The sequence below is a fragment of the Cydia pomonella genome, chromosome 12 (genome assembly GCF_033807575.1).
Source record: "Cydia pomonella isolate Wapato2018A chromosome 12, ilCydPomo1, whole genome shotgun sequence".
NCBI lineage: Eukaryota > Metazoa > Arthropoda > Insecta > Lepidoptera > Tortricidae > Cydia > Cydia pomonella.
In genome coordinates, this window is record NC_084714.1 from 12,321,215 (window position 1) to 12,342,444 (window position 21,230).

Sequence of the window (21,230 nt, forward strand, 5' to 3'; positions counted from 1 at the left end):
TGATTGTAAGTAATCGATTGCTCAGTGCATAGAAGGATAATATAAATTAAGGGAGGGAGAGAGAAAATGACCTAGGATTGCAATATAAATCCATGTTCCGAGCTCGAGTGTGTGTTTACATTCTGCCCTACCTCTAACTTCGCTTTCGAGTTTCGGCAATGGCAGGTGTCTTTCTCCTCCAGGCGCTAGTACTGAGCGACGGAGCAGAATATAAACACACACAGCCGCTCGCGCTGCCGGTCCTTTGACTTCCACGCAAAAAGCCGCTCTTTTGGGGAGCGCCGGGCGGCGCGAGGAGGCAGTGGCGTGAGAAGTATCGTATATACACACTCGTCCTGCCCACTTCCCTGCTCACGTCGGCTGAATGTAAATGCGGCATAATGGCATGTTGTAATGGTAGGACGTCAAAGCAACTGTAGTGAGTTGCCATATGTGTGAGGGTAGAACCTACGTAATGGGACAAAATTAAAAAAAAACAATTTAACATTCCAGACAACAACACAACCTACGCACTTTAGTTGGGTTCATTCTTGGAGTTCACTTAGGACTTTATAGTTGCACGCAGAAATGAAAAATGAGACTGACAAGGACAAACAATAATAGCACTGTCTCTGATACTCCTACTAAAAGTTCCATATGACCATCTCGTTCGATCGTCTTGCCCTTGTCACCTCTATAGTTATTGTTGCTCTGATGATAGGACGCAACAGCGTCACATACGCAATATGAAACTAAATAAATGAAATTAGTCATGGTGTGATTGAAACATAAATGTTTCTGTCACTTATTGGATCAGTTCATGCTAGATTTTGAGAATTGACCATTAGCTGGTATTTATATTAGACCAGTCAACAGACCCATGAGTTTAATCTATACCATGTTTTTTGCTACTCTACTTTTAACGTTAACAATATAGTATCGATACTACAGTAGCGTACCTTTTGCAAGTTGCTTAAAACGTCATTGCAATTAATTACTGGCAGTCAACTTCAACAGTTAGTTGGTCTTTTACCAACGGAATCCTTTAGATGGGTTGTAGATGAATACTTAGCATAGATGTGGTCCGAAGTCCAAGGTCCAAAACTGCTGTTATGCTGAGTATTAATATAATCATCCATAAAATTCCGCGAACAAACTGTGGAGTGAAATACGTGTTATCCTTGGACGGCAATTAAGCCCTCACTAAAAGAGCGCAGTGCAGTCTCAATGCCAAACCAATTATGTCGCCTTCCGATTCCGATTATGATAAAGGGTATATTTGGATTTTCCTTAACAATTACCCACCAACATGCTTTCGTAAGTTATGGATTTATTCATCCCAATATAGAGATTGTAACTGAGTTCTGGATGTACCTCTAACATTGAAATGAAATAAACAGATTAAATAAATAAAATATATATATATATATATATATATATTATAACTTTGACTGTTTCTCAGGATTTTTTTTAAACTGTATTGAACATTGTAGGAAACTACAAATAGCAGACTTAGAAAACAGATATGGTTGCATTTATAGTGATTTGTAAGATAGTTCTGAGTTAAGCTAATACATGGGTTGAATTAATATGTAGTGTTTATGCAGCCAATAAAAATCATTTTACTTCGCTTCGGGTTATGAATACATTAATTATACAAGAAAGGAACCTTTGCTATGATAAATGTCAATCAATTCAGTTTATTTTCTTCGCGCGCTTGTAATAATTAGGCACGTGTATAATTAGGCACATATTTTTTGTATATTTGTAGTACGACTTTTATCACAGGAGCATTAACCCCTTGTTTATTTTTATATGATGCAATGTGGAAGTAAATTTCTAACAAGTGTTATCACTCATCACCTGATCGTGATCACGCCAACACATTTCGGCAACAAATACAGCAGTTAAATGATATAATAAATATGTTTTTTTTTACTTGCCGGATGTACAATCGGGGACATTCGCGATGAACCAGTTCAGAAAATTTTTCCTCGATCCTTACGAGTGAGCTAAACTATGGCTCCCACAGAGATATTTTTTTCGACACCCCCTTTTTATAAGTGCCATACTATTGGTTGTCACTTTTGTCTTATCGCCTCACCGCAAGACGTTTAAAAAAAAATCGCCCTTAAGGTAGTTTACCGCGAATGTCCCTGATTGTACAAGTGTAATCTGGGAGCAAGGTAGTGCCCCTCCCAAGACGAGTCAAGCGAAGCGCAAGGGCACTGCTTACCTTTTCTCGAAGCGCTTCGTCGTTTTTTTAATCCTCATAACTTGGGTTTGGATTATACCGGATAAAAAATTCTCGGGATATGATGTCAATAGTGGACTTATTAAAGAGTCCCCAGCAAGCTCGGTCCTCCATACAAACTTAGTTACGCTCTCATTTTAAAACGACTAGCTAGATTGCCGTGAAACTTTGTACTTATAATATGGCTGTTATTAGTTTGTGTAACCGCAAATACCATAGTAAAACAATACACCGAGTTTAAGATTTTCATACAAAACTTGGTTTTGCTCTATTTCGTTTGTTTTGTAAGGTGGAGCAATATAAACTAATTTCAGCTCTAGATACCTACCTCATGCCATTGTATGTGCAAAGTTTCATTACAATCCAGCATGTAGTTTTAAAATGAGAACGAAACTCCGTTTGTATGGGAAGGTGTAATTCGGCCGAGCTTGCCGTACTCTAAAAAGTTACAAGTACACATAAAAAGTTTCAATTGCATAGCTCCTCATACTTTAGACTTTTTGATATATAAAAAAAACTCGATTTCGTCACTCACTGATGATCATCAAAATTCTAGGGTGCTCCATGAAGTTCTACAAAGCTGAAATTTGGTGTAAAAGCTAGTATTAGTACACAAACAACAAAAAAAAATCTAAAACTTGGAACTTCTACCCCCCAACCTATTAAACTAGGGGATGAAAATTTGTATGAGACTTTCGCAAATTTTGATGCTAGAGGACTGAAAATTGATATAGGATACTCTTTGTTATAAATAATAAATTTTACCAATAACTACTGACTAGCTAGTTCTAATTAAAACAATGTTGCTCAATAGTATATAGAAATGAGATTTCATTTCATCTAATTCATCTTACGATATTAATAAATTAAATAAGAATAAATTATCTATGTTATCACATCCTGTTAACCACTCCCTCGCGTTATCTTAAGTTGTATCTAGTGCCTGCGCTCACGAGCCAGACTTTGTCTCGATAACAGTATCTAACCTCTGCCCCGACGCTTTTTACGCTCAAATTAACTGAAGACGTAGTAGACAATAACGATATCTGTAATTTAATGACGAAGGCACATCTAGAGGACAGTTATCTACACGTGGTATGTTAATTAGAGTAAATTTAGCTCTTGGCTCTAAATTAGCTGACAGTATTAAAACTTAGTATACATTTTATATTTTTGGCTAAAACAGGTTTTTTGGACGTGGCAGATTTGCGTAACCTTACGAAACCCACTCACTTGATAACGTATGCGGAGTGAAATCTGCACAAAGTTTGGAACATGTAAAAAGTAAAAAAATCTGAAATTACATCTAACTGCCAATTTAAAGTCTATGTATATGTCAATTCATCCGGCAAGTTTCATGAGTATTGGACTCTTTCTCTTGAAATTATGGTCAATTAAGAAGAACACTGTCGCGAAACTATGTAATTTTTCCAGTACTATTTCCCTACAGCCGAAAGCGAAGATAGTGGGACATTTTGTGGAAACGGGTTAGAGCTGATGGTCTGGTTTTATTATTTGTGCGTCCTTTTTCTTTACAAAAACTACCACTAGAAAGTCTGATTCAGGGAAATATTCCAGCATTAGCTAGTTTTCTGGGAGAGATCGATTTAAAAAAAGGAAGACCCGGTGAGTCACAAAATCTTACAGAGAGGTCACGAGAACATTCAAATGTTGCAATAAAACTGTTTAAAAATATCTTAATGATATGGGCATCGACAAACATTTAAGAAAAGTGAAGCCCACCGTCTCCGAAAACAAAAAAAGGATCTGAAAATGCGGTAACGTCATTTGGTCAAAAATGTAAAAAAACAGCTGTTCTTGCATTATGGGATTTATGGGGGACTAATCATATGTCACTTAAAATAGAAACTCATGGCAAGGTAACTATTATTTTGAGAACACCAATGGTTCAACGGGCGAGAATGTGACACACAAACACACAAAGTTTCCAACAGAAAGTTTTCCTAAGGAAGATAAAATTGTAACTAAAAAAATGACAACATTTGTGTTTTCGACACAGATGGTTTTAAAGTACCATAACTGCCGTTAAAAATCTCGCATTGGAGTAAACTTTATCTTACATTAAACATTGTTAAATACGTCAAAAAATACGACATTGAATTTTGTGCAGATTTCACTCCGCATACGTTAGCCTCTTAATAGCGATAAATTAAAACTGATTATTTATCTGATCAGGTAATTTTATGAACTCAGGTAGTTTAATGAGTTCAGTTTTACAAGTACCTAGAATGCATTGTAAACGACCAGAGTGAGCACCACGTCGAAATTAAGTGTCGGATTGAACAGGCGCGTAACGCTTACATGAAACTCGGACATCTCTGCAACCGTTCGCTGAAGAACCCTTCTAGGGTGCGTTTAGCTCAGTGCTATGTTTTCTCGGTTCTTCTGTACGGAGTAGAATCGTGTACACTGACCTAGAATATGTGTAAACGCTTGGAGGCTTTCGAATTGTGGGTCTACAGAAGAATCCTGAAAATATCATGGAAGGATAGAATATCTAACGGGAGAGTGATGTAGTTTTTAAAGTCCAGGTTTTAAAGGTAGTGTTGACTAGGCAAGCTTGGTTCATATCATGCGAAACGAGAAGTATGAACTCCTTCAATTCGTTATTCAGGGTAAGATTGAAGGGAAAAGATCATCCGGACAAAGACGTAAATCATGGCTTAAAAATCTACGAACATGCTTGAGTAAAACGCGAATTTCTCCAGGATGGTACACATTTTCCAAGATGGCTGCGATTCCTTGAGGTTCCTAAATGTCAAATGGTATGTACATGAATAGGGGGCCTTTTATTTACATATATACCGAATTTCAGGACTGTCCAAGAGATTTCGAGGTTTGTTCTATTCCGATTGTCCTATATATCGAGTGACGTTATACTGTACATACAAATGCCTATCTAGTGACCTAACTCTCATTTCTGTTGGTTTTTGGATCAGGTTCCATACAAAGTTGCCCATGGTACTTTTCACAAGAATTGTCATTGTCTCTAAAACAAGACTGATTTCAGAAAAAAATTAATGACATTTTAGTCTCTAACTCTAAATGCAGTCATGTTCGACGTATACATGTCTGAAAACTGCTGCTCGTTGACGTGAAAATGTCTGCGTATGCGGTTGCTTAATGTAGAAAAAGTTCACCGTACCACACAGAGATGGCATTATAGTCAACACCGCAAGTGTGTGTGATTATTTTATCGTCATAGATACCACATGCATCATTATAAGAATGGGGACTACCTATTAATAATGAATAATAAATTAATGAGTAATTTTTTGTTGTCTACTTAAGGCTTCATATTTGAACGATTATGATTTTAATAATTAATTTGGGCCTTAGATCTTAAAGCTAAGTTATTTTAAGTGCTATAACTCTACCAACTCCTTATCAACTACAGAACCTCGAATTTGCAAGATACCTATATTAAACCTCGATGGTGTTGTCTCTTAAGGTTAATTAACCAGGCGATTAAACTGAGTGAGCACATTTATATCGGATCGTATGTAAAATGCGTTAAATATTTTAACATTTATTCTAACCTGTGAATTTGTAATATTTACTACCTACTGCTACTACTCTTCTACTACTTTTACCACTACCGCTAATTATTAGAATAGATTAAAACCGTGTTTAAACGAAATTAATGAAATATATTGACGTTTTAACGGAATGATGAATTAATACCCATGCCTCTTAGTCGTTACTCCAAGCCATAAAATTATGGCATGTTATCCTGTTTTGTGAAGTCGGTTCTTTATTGTTTAATATTATTTTCCTGCAACACATTTATGTTCCGTTCCTATTTTAACAAGCACACAATCAACACTGATGTTCAGGGTTCACGGGATTATCTGCAGGGGGTCTAATTAGCGACGAACGAGCTTGTTTCATTTAACTAATTATAAGTTTGTTGTGTCCTCCGCATTTGATAAGTGTTTAATGAAATTAATCACGGTTGTGTGCTGTCGCACCACCCCCCACGAATTCACCTCATGCACACGATAACGATAGGAATAAGGTCAGTAATATTACCGAGATGTTATCGAAATAAGCTCGTTACTGTACATTTCCATATCTTGTTGCTAAATAGACATTATGTAGCAACCGCCATATAACTCTATGGTTTCTTTTCTACACAACGATTTGACTAGAATAGCAGTTCTAATTTTGTTTTTAAACTTTATTCACAACTTTTTTCTGTAGCATCTCCACATCATTTATCCTTTGCACTTTATTACTTTTTGGACGAGGTGTATACTATGTCTCTTCAAGGATTATTTATTTATTCATTGCCAACCTCGTACAATGTACATTGTAATGTGGAATTAATATTTGGTCTCAAACAACTTAGATATAGTTCTGAATTGCCCTATACGATGCCTATGTATTATGGTGATCACGAACTTAATGCATGATTACTATCGGTTGAACCTATAACTTATAATTCTATTGGATATCAGAGTTGAACGTACATAAGTTATCTTATACACAAATATTTGGATTTTGCTGTCTTTAGGTAATAAATAATACTTTTGTATTTCAACTACTAGTTAATTACCATGATGAAAATGGATACCTTCATAGATAAAGTGGCTAATAAGTATATACGTGGACGCCTGAAAGTAACACTGATATCTGATAAGCTAGCCGAAACGAGACTACGCTGGTACGGAGCCGGCTGGGCTGGGACGTTATGAGAAGGCTCGAAGACCATATGGCCCGTAAAGTGCTAGCTATCGACACCGGTTCAAGAGGTTCCGGAAGGCCCCGTCTCACATGGCTATCGGTAGTGACTTCGAAGCTCTAGAATAGAATTAGATCCAATGACGACCCAGAATGGAACATGCTGGCGAAAAGCGATTAGGAGAGCCGACCCCAACTGAATATGGGATAAGGCCGGAGACAGAAGAAGAAGAAGAAAATGACTAATGCAAATTATTCATTTCAATTGTATTCTTTGTTTTCCCTGAGACTTATAAATAAAAAAATACATATTGTAGGATATTACCACATAAATTGACTAAGTCCCACAATACGCTCAATAAAGCTTATGTTTTGGGTACTGAGACAACTATAAATATAATATATACATATTTATAAATACTTAAATAGATAGAGAAAACACCCATGACTCAGGAACAAATATTCGTGCTCATCACACAAATAAATTCCCTTGCCAGGATTTGAACCCGAGTCCATCGGATTCATACCCCGCTAGGTCGTCAACTTATATACTCGCAGTTCAATTGCCCTAATTCGTCCTACCGACTCGACTTGTCATATTACCTGGAATGTTTTTTTTTCATACCACGACTGTGGCAAACGAGCATACGGCCCGAATGATAGTAAGCAGTCGCCGCAGCCTGGACTGGATGGACGCCCGCAACTCCAGAGGTGCTACATGCGCGTTGCCGACCCTTTAAAAACCTGTACACTCCTTGTTTGAAGAACCCCATACTGTAGACCTCCGGGAAAACCTCAGAAGGGAGCTCATTCCACAGCCGGAGCGTGATGAACACCCTGCCAACGGCGAGCGGTGCGGTGATAGAAGAAGCACAGCCCATTTTACAAGCGGTAGAACACACAAGGAGACAAAGTCTCTCCTTAAACTTAAAGGTTCATTATCGCTTGTGAGTTTAGGATCGTCGACGATACGTACAGCGCCTTCTTCTTCCGTACTGAGTCGAAGGGTCCAAGCTGGCAGTGACAGCAGTACTCCATATAGGGTCTGACTTGCAATTTATAAAACATAACTTTAAAAAAAACACAGATAATGTCTAATTAGATATATAACTGATTTGAAATCCTAAGTTAGTAGAGAATAGAGCTAGTAAAGATATGGAATTACGTAATATCTTAAATTAAAATGTTTATCTTGATTGTTATATAAAGTTTCCATCCAGTTATCACTAGGTCGAATTCGTGGGTGTGTCTTATAATCAGGCGGTCAGCTAGCAACCGGATGGTAGCTGATAACAAACCACGTCACTCCTTTACAAAAACATATTTGTTTTTCATTTAACCATCCATAGACCGATGTTATTGATTAGGATATTCATAATGCTATTTCCACTGTTTATCTTTTATCCAATAAAAATATGTTTTGCCACTTGCAACATCTTGTTTAAAATAACAGGATACCATTTCTGTTATTGGAAACAAGATTCAATAGTACCTAGGGAAATCGGCGGCAGAAAAATCGTTTAAGCTATTACCTCTTTCCTGTATAAGATTCTTTATCTAATCTTTTGTCTACTGTATGTAATTTATTTCGGCTTATTTTATGTTTCTTTTCTTCTATATAGAATTAGCGTTTTTTATCATCATTGTTTCCACGTGTTTCGTTGCTTCAGTGTTTAGAAATCGAGTATATGTTAAAGTGAATTCGACCCCTTTGACCCTTTTTTTCTATGTTGAAAAACTATTTTGACATTTTTAATAAGTAAAGTACTAACTTATTAAAAATATCGTTTTATACTGATGTTCACTGTCACCCCTATTACAACAATTTTGACAGCTGGTTACCTTACCCCTGCACCCACTTTCAGGAACATTAGCGCCTACTCACACTTTTGGGCGCTAATGTATTAAAACAGTATTTCTTTTCTATATATTTTTTTCACGAAAATGAGCAGAGTAAAATAAATACCCCTAGAACAGAACTATTATGGATGCTACTAGAACTCTCACAAAACAGTGCTATGCTATGACATGTCTTAAGTTCCTTAGTGGTTATGAAGTTACGACTTGATTCCATTTCATCAATTTCATCATACACGTAGAGCTGAATCAATTTCACGCTAGCTTTAAGACGAAAGGGGACGACCACCCCGAAACAGCCTTTCCTTACAAACGTAGTTCCCATTTTTCTCTCCGGATATTATCATTATTGAAAATAGTTTTACACTATTTGATGTGTTTTAATCATAGCAATGCCCGACCGTTTGATATTTTTCGATATTTTCAATATTATAAGAGTTAGGAGCCTTTACATTTTTTTATGAAACCTGTATTTGCTCCTAACTTAAAAAAAAAACGAGGTCGGGCATAGCTATGACTAAAATGCATAAAATTCTGTTAAAATATCTTCCATAATGTCAATATATTGTAATTGTAAGAACTCAGTACCAATGTTTTATAATAACTAAAATTTGCAATAGATTGTTTTATTTTTATTTTTTTATTTCGAATATCCAGGGACGAAAATGAGGATTACGTTTGTATGGAAAATCGATCGTCCCCTTTTACACAAACAATCTGCAAAAAGGGCCGGATATAAATATATATAAATCATGCAGCAGGCAATACGCAGTTATAAATGGACTAAGAACCCTTATAGTTTCGTCATGCCTGTATTGTCCGTCTCTCCTGTCGCGGCTTAGTGCGGTCATAATAAGTGTTTTTTTTTAAATAGGAGGTATCACTGCAATGTTCTGCCGCCAGAGTGCAGCACGAGCACTTATTGTAAACCATAGAGTAACTTTTCACAGATAATTTGTTTCGAATAAATATGACATGGATGCACCAAGTTTACAGAGGGCCTGCCGCGAAACCCGAAAATCGTCATTTCGTTAATCGACTATCGCTCCAATATGCAAGAGTGATAGTGAGGCAGATAACGAAATTTCGACAAGCAAGAGCTTGCCGGAAATCGAAGATGGCTTGGTAAGCTCTCTGTTTGTGCTAGTGGTGCCCTCGACGCAGAGTTTTGCGTAATATTCCCTATTTAATAGAAATAATAGAACAGAAGGTGGAATTTGGCTTTTATAAAGTTAGGTGCAAAAGTGAGTCAAAAGTAGAACTTTAGTGATAGGTTAAATCTTCAATTACTGGCCACTCTTTAATAACTGGGCACCTTCGAGCAACACCGGCTTCCGACATGTCGGAAGGGAGGAGCCTAAGCGATATCTTAGCGTACAAATCTTTCTGGCATTTTTTGCGGGGGAAACGTGCACAGTCGCACTTTTCACATAGGTACGTATATACAAAATCCAATCTGTAATGATGTCACAAATACATAGAAAATGACACACTACATAGACAAATCTTACACACTTCGATCTGTTTTTGTCTACGGACGAGTCACAACACGCATACTAACACATGTTCCCTGAAGATTTTTTTTATGTATATTGAGGATCACCAACAGACAATAATCATGAAAAAATAATCTGTAACCACAGCTTATTCCAGTACCTATCTTAGGACAAACAATATAGGTATATAACAAATATTAAAAGAATACAAAGCAGGAAATTATGTTAATTGAATTAATTAATTTGCACTTTGCGATAGAAAAGTGACGAAATAACATCATTAACATTAACATATTTTAAGACGAAAAACGAAAATGCGAAGGAGTTGAAAATACAATATAAATGTAAACGTTGCAGTCTAACCTAGCTCCTAGGAGTCCTGGAAGCTGAAATGCTTAAATGCATGATTTTTTCTTTTTGCCTGAAATTAATATATGTGTTACGTAATTGTTTACTGATTCTGGAAAAAAAACGATTATACTGCTAAATCAGTGTTAGAATTTACATAGGCTAAATCATATTTATGTAAATATATAATTTTCAGCAAGAGATATATGAAAAATATTACTACTCTCAGAAAGGTACACTATTTGTGATATACCTATGATAATGATTTGAAATATAAAATAATTGCAAACCCCAAAAAAAAAAACCGCCTAAATCACATACGCAAAATCACCAACTTTTGGAGATTTTCCAAATTTTCCGCCCTTTGGTCTTAAAACTAATGTAATTTATTAAAATTAAAATACTGCGCAGATTTGAATAAAACATCTGAAAGTGTATTAATTTACGATCAAAATAATAATAAAAGACTAAAAATCATGATTAGATTTTTAAAATCTGTGAGCTGTCTAATGCTTTGTAGACATTTGGGAACACTATGCATTTAAGGGTTAAAATCTATAAGGCTGTTAACCAAGTATATCTGCCACCAAGGAGTTCGGGAGATGGTTGTAAGTTTGATAAAACCGATATAGCGGCGAGTGGCGCCCCAAGTTATTTTTTTTAGCCTATCTTTGAACACATTGTAAACACTAGGGCGCGGCAATCTCGAAGGAACGGCAAAGTTAACCTTAGCAAGAAGTTCTGGGCAATCCACTCCTATATGGTTAATTAATTTGTAAAAAACGTAAGATCAAGCATTTTTCTCCTACTATTTAGCGTTGAAACATGGAAGAACTTAAGACGCTGTTGATACAACCGTAGTTTGTGTCCATTACGCGATACACACCCTAAGTGTGTCAAAAAGCGACTTTGTATTTTTTACGGCTCTTATGGACTTCGTAGATTCTTCGTGACCATATCTGTGAGCAAAGTACTCTAGAATGCTTCTCACCAGGGCAAAATAAAGTATTTTACTAGTACGAACGTAAAAAAAATAAAAATAAAATAAAAATAAAACGTGCTTAAAATGTTTCGAGTTCCTTATCAAAAACCCGAACATTCGAGATGATTTCATTATGATGCTATCATATTGAGCGTTGAATGTTATTTTACTAGCAATAATATGCTTACTAAAAACTGTTTAAATTCTATAATGCTAAGCAAAGTATCAGAGTCTGAAATATTATCACTTATTCATCAAATAAAAACAGTATGAGCTTAGGTCTAGATGAAATTCCGGCGGTATTCATTAAGCTATGTACAAATGAGTTAGTAATTCAATTCAATTCAATAATTTTAATTCAGAAAATAAATTCCATACATTAAAATACAATATAAATTAAAATTAAAATTAAAATTACATGTAATGCCATTGCACTCATTGATAAACCAGTCATTTACAGAGGGCGTCTTTCCAGATTTGCTAAAATTTGCAAAAATTAAACCGGTTATAAAACCACGCGACATTAAAACAAAACCAAGCCTGTATAGGCCAATTGCACTCTTACCTACGATTTCGAAGCTATTTGAAAAAGCCATGGTAAATCGCGTATATAATTTCTTTGAAAAATATAACATTTTACATAAAAATCAGTTTTGGTTCCGGAAAAACCACTCCACTACACTTGCAGTCTACCATTACATCCAGGAAATTCTAACTCATCTAAACAACAAAAAATACGCCGTGGGGTTACTACTGGATATGGATACGACGAAATCGTACGACCGAGTTTCTCATAACATTCTCCTTAATAAATTATACGGCATGGGCATCCGAGGTATCGTATACAAATGGTTCGAAACTTATCTACAGAATCGTCAGCAATGTGTCCAAATAAACTGGTTTGACAAACGTTCGGGGGAAAATAAAACGATAACCTCCAAAATGCGACCTATAACAGGCTCCATCCCGCAGGGAAGTGTTACCGGGTGTCTCCTATTTCTAGCCTACATAAACGACTTACCCAAAATAATAGACGAAAAATGTGTGATGTTTGCTGATGACGTCTCCATTCTTTTGAGTAGCACAAGTATTACGGATTGTAACAATAGTCTATCAGAAGTACCTAAAACAGTCTCCAACTGGCTAGACGACCATAATTTAGAAATAAACCACAGTAAAACAAAAATAATACAATTCAAACCTACCTAGAAAAAAAGCCCTAGAAATGACTCTGCAGATAAATAACGAAAAAATTGAAGAGGTAGATCAATTTAAATGTAAGGCATTAATATCGATTCTGCAATAAACTGGAAACGTCACATCCAAACTATGAAAACTAAATTAAGTAGCTTTATATACGCTTTGAGCATACTCAAGATCAATACAAATCTAAAGACTCCGCTATCGGCTTATTATGCATTTGCCCACTCTAGGTTTCAGTACGGTGTAATACTATGGGGGGCCAGCACTGACGCACACCAATTATTCCTTCTATAAAAGAAATGTACTAGGATACCTAACAGCAGCATCCCGTTTTTTAAACAACATGAAATCCTAACCCTACCCTCTATCTATATTTTGGACGCGGCAAATTTTGTTAGGAAACATTTTAACTTATTTAAACAAAAAGTAACAAAATCTGAAAGACGCATAAATGTAAAACTATTACAGTTACCATGCTCAAAATTAGGGATGTTCAGAAATGACCCGTGTTATAGATGTATTTAAGTTAATAACAAAATACCGGAAGAAATAATAAAGAAGACCAAAGATAATATATTTAGACGTAAACTTAAAAAACTATTAATTGAAAAAAGCTATTACTCCATAGATGATTTCTTTAATCATACGGAATTGCCTATTGAATACTATATATACCGAAAATATGCAATAAATCTTTTTTTTATTATAAATCGTGTAAAAATTTTTTTAAGTACCTAGGTATACAAATCTGCATGTTAATATAATTTTAATTTTATTGTTTATTTAACTGTTATATTGCTATATACCCTAGCAGGGTTCATGTGAACGCAACAAGCTGTAAGATTTGTCTCGGAATCAATCACCAGAAAACATAATATTTCCTAATGAAAAGGTATCAGCACATCAGAGTGAAAAGTAAAGACCGTCGGAGTAGGAGCAACTACCTACAAATCGTGTTAGGTACCTTGAATCATGCCCGGGTACCCTGGTGCCATAAAAACCATAATAAGAATTTGTCTAACCCGAATCATTACAAGTAGACGATCTACATTCAAATTTATCGACACACGTTATTTTGTAGAGGGTAACATCACTATCGCGATGGGAACTCGGATTTGTCGCTCGACCGATCCGAAATTTGTACTGGACTAGCTGGAGGGCGCAAAATCGATAAATCCAGCAATTACGTGAGACTAAAATAGAAGTATTTGGTGTTTCAATGTAATTAAACGTAATAATATGTAAAATAAATACTTTTGTAAATTTGATGTCGCCGACCTCTTTTTACAACAAAAAACCGACCAACTAGGCATTTTTTCTACTGCAGTGTTCACTCGCGCGACTGAACTCGGTCTAGTTAAAGTTTTATCATCCGCGCTAGATCATTTGTTCTTGTGCTTCGGCAAAGGGGAAACAGTGCAAATGGCGACTCCCTTCCCGAGTGTTGCTCGAAGCTGGACATCCTTCAATAGGCGGGTCCACACAGAGCGAGTATACGCGCGAGGCGCCTAATGGCTAACCGTAAAACGCTTATATTTTTATAACCCAATAATTACCTAACCCCTGTATAAAACGCAGTTCTTAAAATTCTTAAATAGCTGTATACGAAGTAAATAACAGATTGGATGAAGTACATTTTTGCAGTGTGTGGTGCAAATTGAATCATTGAAATGATGTATAGAATGGAATTCACTTTTGCACCTAATATTTATTTCTGCCATAAGTACTAGAATATCTTTCAGGTTCAAGAGAGTTGCTGTTTATTATAAAAACGCGGTTTGTTCATTGGTTTGCTTGACTTTATAAATGTAGCACATTTCCCATTTCTATAGTTTTTTAATTGTTGTATAAACTAAAATGGCAATAGTTATTTGTGCAATAAGAGAGGAAAGTTAGTTTTTCTTGCGAGGGACTCAAAAACACGAGATGTAAAATAACTTTGCTCTCATGTGGCACACAACTTTTCACCTCAGTAGTGAGAACATATTAAAGGTTAATAAAAATCAACATCAAGTAAAGTTTTTATTCCTGTATTCATGGCCGTCACTAAATTTAAAATCTACTTTGTCTCACTCCCTTGAGTGAGGAAAGTCGTCCTTTCGTCACTCCCTGGAGTGAGGAAAGTCGCCCTTTCGACACTCCCTGGAGTGACGAAAGTAGGTTTGTTCGAGCTGCTGAGGTGAAATAGTTATTTGTACAACAAGAGAGCAAAGTTTGATATCTCTTCGAGTGCTTGTTTTGAGTCCCGTGCAAGCGAAAGATTCTATAATAGATTCACGAGCGTAGCGAGTGAATCTAATTTAGAATCTTGAGCGTAGTAAGGGACTCAAAAGCGCACGAGATGTAAATAACTTTGATCTCGTGTAGTACACAAAATTTTTCACGTCAGTCAGCCATCAAAAAATACAACCTGAAAAAATATAATCCGTCTTCATCACTATTTCACTCATGTTTTCTGAAGGTATTCTAACAATTAACTTTAATTATCGCAATAAAACAAAACGAAAGAAATTTCAATAAAATGATACGAAAATAATGAATTAACGAACATCAATTGACAGTTCAATCGTCAACTTTTTTTGTTAAAAAAAACTTTGTAAGATCCGGTCCGAATTGCGGATACTACTATTTGTCAACTATAGTAGAGATCCTTAAAAATCGTTAAGTAGAATTATTTACTGCGTAACAATTGCGTAAATTTGTTTAAGTATATTGTTTTGATTGTATATTAAAATACGTAAAGTATGGTATTTTTATTAAATTTTAAACTTTTATTTCATTAATTAATTATTACGAATGAAAACCCGTAGGGTGTTTTGGAACGATGCGGTCTGACTTATTTCGGGGGTCTATTATAAACCGTCAATATATCGTTGAATTACGTATGCACTTTTTTGTCTGTTTCTTTTTGCTAATGACGTGAAAGGGACAAAGACAATAGAATCCAAATACTTCGAACTTGTATTAGGCCCCGCACGTTGAAATGACATTCGAATATGAAGGTCACTTGAATGTTATTTTGTCTCACTCAGTGAGCAAAATGCGATTTTACTCACTGTTTTTAAGCAGCAAATTACCCTTGTTCCAGCTGCTAACGTGAAAAATTATATTGATTCAAAGGGAGATTAGGAATATAAGTCGTGGTCATTATTAACTCCCACGTAAGCATTAAAAAGTTAAAACATTATCTATAACTAGTTTATTTGTACGTATAGCAACGTGATGGGTATCAAGATCTTACAAATGGACCCTCTATCATCATGTGTAAAACTGAGACATTTTAAAGATAAAATTAAATAACTTATTTTAAAATTACTCAATGCATAAACCTCGTAATGCCCATAAGTACTAATAACTTCATTTTCACCACACAACCTGGTAAAGGCCCTCTTGATTGTTCAAAAACTAATGAGAAGGTTGCATTTTACCCACATTTGGGGCAAAGTAATTAGATGCAAATTGTTTGTTGTTTCCTTATGTTATATGTTATGCCTACCAGCTGATAGAATTGACTTTTAAATGATGATTTTGAATGATATTTTTTTCATTACGTTCATTTGGATTTCATTTGGTTAAATTTTTTTGGTATTTCATAGTTAGTATTTTTCTCGCGTTGGTGTGGTGAAAAATTTTGTGTTTCACTTGGAGGCAAAGTTTGTTTAACCCTCGTGCCTTGAAAGTTTTAAACCCTCGCAACTATCAAGATCCCACTTGTCGAAATCGAATTTTAGAATCTTTCGCTAGCTCGGGTATCAATATTAGCACAGCGGTTAAACTACAACTTTGCCCCCTTGTAAAACAAATAACTATCAAACCGTTTTTAATTGGAACGGATATTTTTCAGCTTCAGACATTTTGTTCCTCTCGAACAAATGAAATCAAAAGGGGATCTTTTGTACGTGGAACTCAACCTTGATTCAATTCTTTTCGGGGGACATTATTAAATATATGTTACACACGTGTCACTATTCTTCAGGCAACGATAGACAACGTGCATTCGTATCTAAGCTGGCGAAAATTTGTTATGACAGTATGACAGAAGATTTAGTGGCACTGTATCTGGGCGTTGCTTTGACGTAACATCGTGCGAGATAACGTTCATATATATATTGACGTCCCTAGAGTCCCGTTGTATTTTGTCCATTACTTATCTAAGCTTCTTACGATTACCTTGAAGCTCGCCAGATATATTCAGCTTGCGCTTAATTTATTAATTAAACACGATTGCCAGTATTATTTAAATAAATTAACGACCTCTAGTATTTTTTTGCATTTATAAAATAAATATTTTGAAGTGAAAATGTGTTGCTATCAAAATAATGGACTTTGTGACCGGTGTAGAAATTTCCAGTTTAATTTTGTACAACGTAAGCTAATTGTTGTTTTGTGTTGTTTTATCTGTTAACTAGTCGTTAATTTTTAATCATTTTGTGACTTCAAAACGTCAAATATTTAAGGACTGAGGTGAAATGTGTTAATTAAATATGTATAAATAAATGTGCTTTTAACACTAAATAAAGTAAAACTTATGAAGTATTTTATGTTAGGCAAGTATTTAAACATTTCTTTTGTCGACAGATATACTTAAGAGCTTCCCAAGCGCTGCGACGAAAATCGAATCGGGCGAGTTCGTTCTGCAGGACGATGTGTCCAGCCTGTATCCGCCATCGCCGCCCGAGGCGAAGCCCAGCCGCGCCGAACTCGCCAGCGATCTGTTGCAGCAGCTAGAGAACCAGTGCAAACAAGGTATGTACCCTTTTCAGACAACTGCTGTACTAGACACATTGCAGAACGTGACATGTTGGAATGTTATTCAAGTTTCAATTAGGTATCTTTGAATAAAAGGAACGATCTTGCTCGGCTTTTCCTAAGACAAACCAACTGTTGAGACGCGCCGAAGGCCTCAATAGCCACATGTTTATTGGGAATACAATACTAGCACATATGATTACTAACCTAAGTTACTACGTGACTACAACAAAATTAAGCAAGTAGAAAACTCCGGAGTTCATTCTTTCAACGCACGTTCTGTATGTAGTTAGTGTCTGTTCCTAGGTTAAATATTGTACAGATTAAGTAACATGGCCATGTTTAACCCTTTATAAGGCATAAGGGTGTCAGGGATTATGCAAAATTGAACCCTGTTACTTTAATAAGGTTCAAAATCAGATGGGAAATATATTCCCTCTGTCTTATATAGTTCGTGTCATCCACAATGACGCGCAGATTTGTTAAATTTAACCTTTAATAACATGACATGACGAGTCAAGGCACGCGTCGTCGTGAAAGGCACGATCTATAAATGTGTTGAGGTCGCAAATCAATACTGATTAACCTCTTCACAGAAAAAAAGATAGTATATATAGGTAAGGTGCGTACCGAAAAGTTTTTTTTACAAAATACAGTATAACTAGTATGAGGATAAAATGCACTAGGAGGCGAATTATTATTAAAATGACGGAATATTAAATTCCAAGACAAAGAAAAAAAAAATTGAAACAGTTTTGCGAAATTTTTGGGTTATTCCCACTAGTTCCCACCAAGTTGTTACCAGTGGTAACTACTGGGATTTTTGCTGACCTTTTACCACTGGTAACTACTGGGAAAACAAATCCCACTAGTGACCACCAACTCGGTTTGGTGGTAACTACTGGGAATTTTTTTTCCCACTAGTTACCACTGGTAAAAGGTGGGCTTTTTTTCCCAGTAGTAACCACCAAAATTTTGTTCGAGTTCAATACTAATAAAAACAGTAGAAATAGTAAAGTATAAATAAAGAGTGCTTTAATAAATAGTTATAAGTCGATTAGTGTTTCAGTTAACTGCTTTAAAAGTGATCAAAAATATTAAACCCGTTGCAATTTCATAAAATTAAAAGATAAAGAGAAATTAACGTTTGGTTGAAATTTATTTTATTAATTGTGACGTTATCTATGAAACCTGAATCTTTAGTCGAGGGTGCTTATGCCGCACTGCGTAGCGCAGCGTTGTATTTATATAGGGGCATCACTGATAATGGCGTAAGCGCCATCGATAATAAGGTCTGTTTCAATAAATAACGTCACAATTATACGGACGAACAAACAAATCAGTCAAAGATCGACTATTTTTGATCATTTTTAAAGCAGTTTACTGAATCAGTAATCGAGTTACAATTCAACTAATAACTAAATAACTTATAATTAAGTAAGTAGTGGGATTTTTTTCCCAGTAGTTACCACTGGTAAAAGGTGGAAAAAAAATCCCAGTAGTTACCACTGGTAACAACTTGGTGGTAACTAGTGGGAATAACCCAAATTTTCTTGAAAATCATAACTCAACTTTTACGTCTATAAGAAAGGTAGTGAAAGTTGAACCACAGTTAAATATATTGCCAATATATAGCTTGAGCAGTATATAATTCAAAATGAAGCTTGAAGTGGATGTTAGAAGTGTCTGTGAAATAAAAGAATAAGTCTATTAAGATAAATTGGAAGTTATTGATGCGAGATGTAAGTCTATGATTCAAAGAGTAAGGTGAATCAATACTTTAACATCTATAAAAAATTACAAACCCTTAAAATACTCGGTCAGACAATATAATAGTTCCTTTATATATGGTTAGGAGGAAACCTTTTCCTTGCAATTAGAGCCGAATTCAGTTTTTATAAAATAAAATAATATGTTATAAAATTTCAAGTGATCAATTCTACACAGAAGAAATAAACATATATGTCTAGAATAAAAAATCTAAAATAGTATAATTTTATAGCAAAACTTAGAAATTGCTAGCGGTTTGAATTGCATTGGATGCAAAATACAGTGGGATCCGTTTATTAATATGACTCCGCTTATACTGACCAACCGCTTACTATGACGTAATTACTGTGCGAAGTTTGGTTTTTATAAAAAAATATTTGTAACAAAGTCGGATAAGATGACTTCGCTTATAGTGACAAATCGCTTAATATGACCTATAAATCCTATTTTCGTGAAATTCTGACCGGTTATACTGACACATTCACTGCTTTTCGTGGCTGTCACCACGTCTTTCCCTGCGAGGACGTTTGGTGCGTTCGCGGCGTGTAAGTTGTTTTAGTTTTGAGTCTCAATGACTAGTTGATAATTGTCACAAGCTTAATAAAACTTATCTCTCACAAACGAATTTGAGATTAATTTCGAAAACTTCACAAAAATAAGAAGTTGTACAACTATGCTTTATATGACATCCGCTTAGTATGTCTTTGTCTCTTCCTTTTTGGATTCTACTGAAGTTGCTCTCCGCATTCTTTTATGATTCTCTATTTTAATGTTTTTCAGTTATAACATAAATATTAGGTATATCAGTGTAGGGCCCAAAATGTAACAAAGTGAGCCACAAAAGCAGAAAATAATAACTCTTTTTGTAACTTATACTTTCTCATTTGCAGAAGTTGTAACAAACTTTACGGTACAGGCCTTACGTAGATATGACATATTATAAATTAATAGAATGACCCATGAAAACTGAGAAAAAAACCAGTTTTGTTTACTAATTCTCAGCCGATTAAATTATTGCGTATATTGAGATGTATAAATATATTTTTTTATCAACTCTTTTTACCCCCAGTCAGAGTAGGTTTATGATGATACAATGGAAGGGTTTAACTATGAACTTTTGAATAAGCATTCCTCGGCCAAGCAAGCACGTCACATCAATGACGGGCACTGACGCAAGTCGCATGTCCTAAATACTTGACCAGCAAGAGTAGCTTGGGCGGGGGACGCGAGCTGTTTACATTCACTCCGATAACCGGGAGGGAGTGACCCGCTAAAGGGAAAACAACCGTCGAATCACGTCATTGCGCAAGTACTGACAATTGTTGTTTTTTAATACATTATTCTTATTAATCGGCCATGTGCGGATGCGAAGGAAGGAACGCATATACACCGTGTTTTTTATAATTTCCATTAATGTCAAGAGTGTATTCTTGAGCTTAAATTAAGTAACTTTCTCAAAGACACCGGTATTCTAATTAACTCCATTTCGGAGATAATCAAAATTCAAAAATTTATTCTGCAAGTAGACCTCAAAGGCTCTTTTACAAGTCAATACAACATTTATAGTAACATCATATAGTGACATGAAAAATACATAACAACATTAATAAATACAACAGCCAATACCTGGGTAAACATTACATTATAATAATCTTAAAATTAATAATTACTACAATACAATAGAGATGTAGTCTCTATGGTTAAAAATACATTGAATCTGGAGATTTAAAACGTCCCCAATGTCAGAGTACTAATACTAATAAGATTGAGAGGTGCAAAGTCTCTCCAAGTGTCAAAATAAAATTTGTAATATATAAATAAATCGCGTCTGGACTGTAGAGCTAGCAGTCTCATAAACTAATGCTACAGAATACATAATTAGTATGTA

The 21,230-nt window shown here is 35.4% G+C and overlaps 1 protein-coding gene and 1 long non-coding RNA gene across 2 annotated transcripts in view; one reads left to right on the forward strand and one right to left on the reverse strand.

The window, feature by feature from the left end:
• Positions 1–21,230, forward strand: part of LOC133523617 (activating transcription factor of chaperone) — a 36,206-nt gene that overhangs the window by 5,500 nt on the left and 9,476 nt on the right. Inside the window, exon 4 of the mRNA XM_061859299.1 lies at positions 17,402–17,569. Within this exon, the coding sequence (XP_061715283.1) occupies positions 17,402–17,569 (168 nt within the window). The remainder of the gene's footprint in view (positions 1–17,401; positions 17,570–21,230) is intronic.
• On the reverse strand, positions 19,066–20,597 carry LOC133523635 (uncharacterized). Its single transcript, XR_009800255.1, has 2 exons — positions 19,820–20,597; positions 19,066–19,776 (listed from the first exon to the last, which is right to left on the reverse strand). It is a non-coding gene; the product is annotated as an uncharacterized LOC133523635 (long non-coding RNA).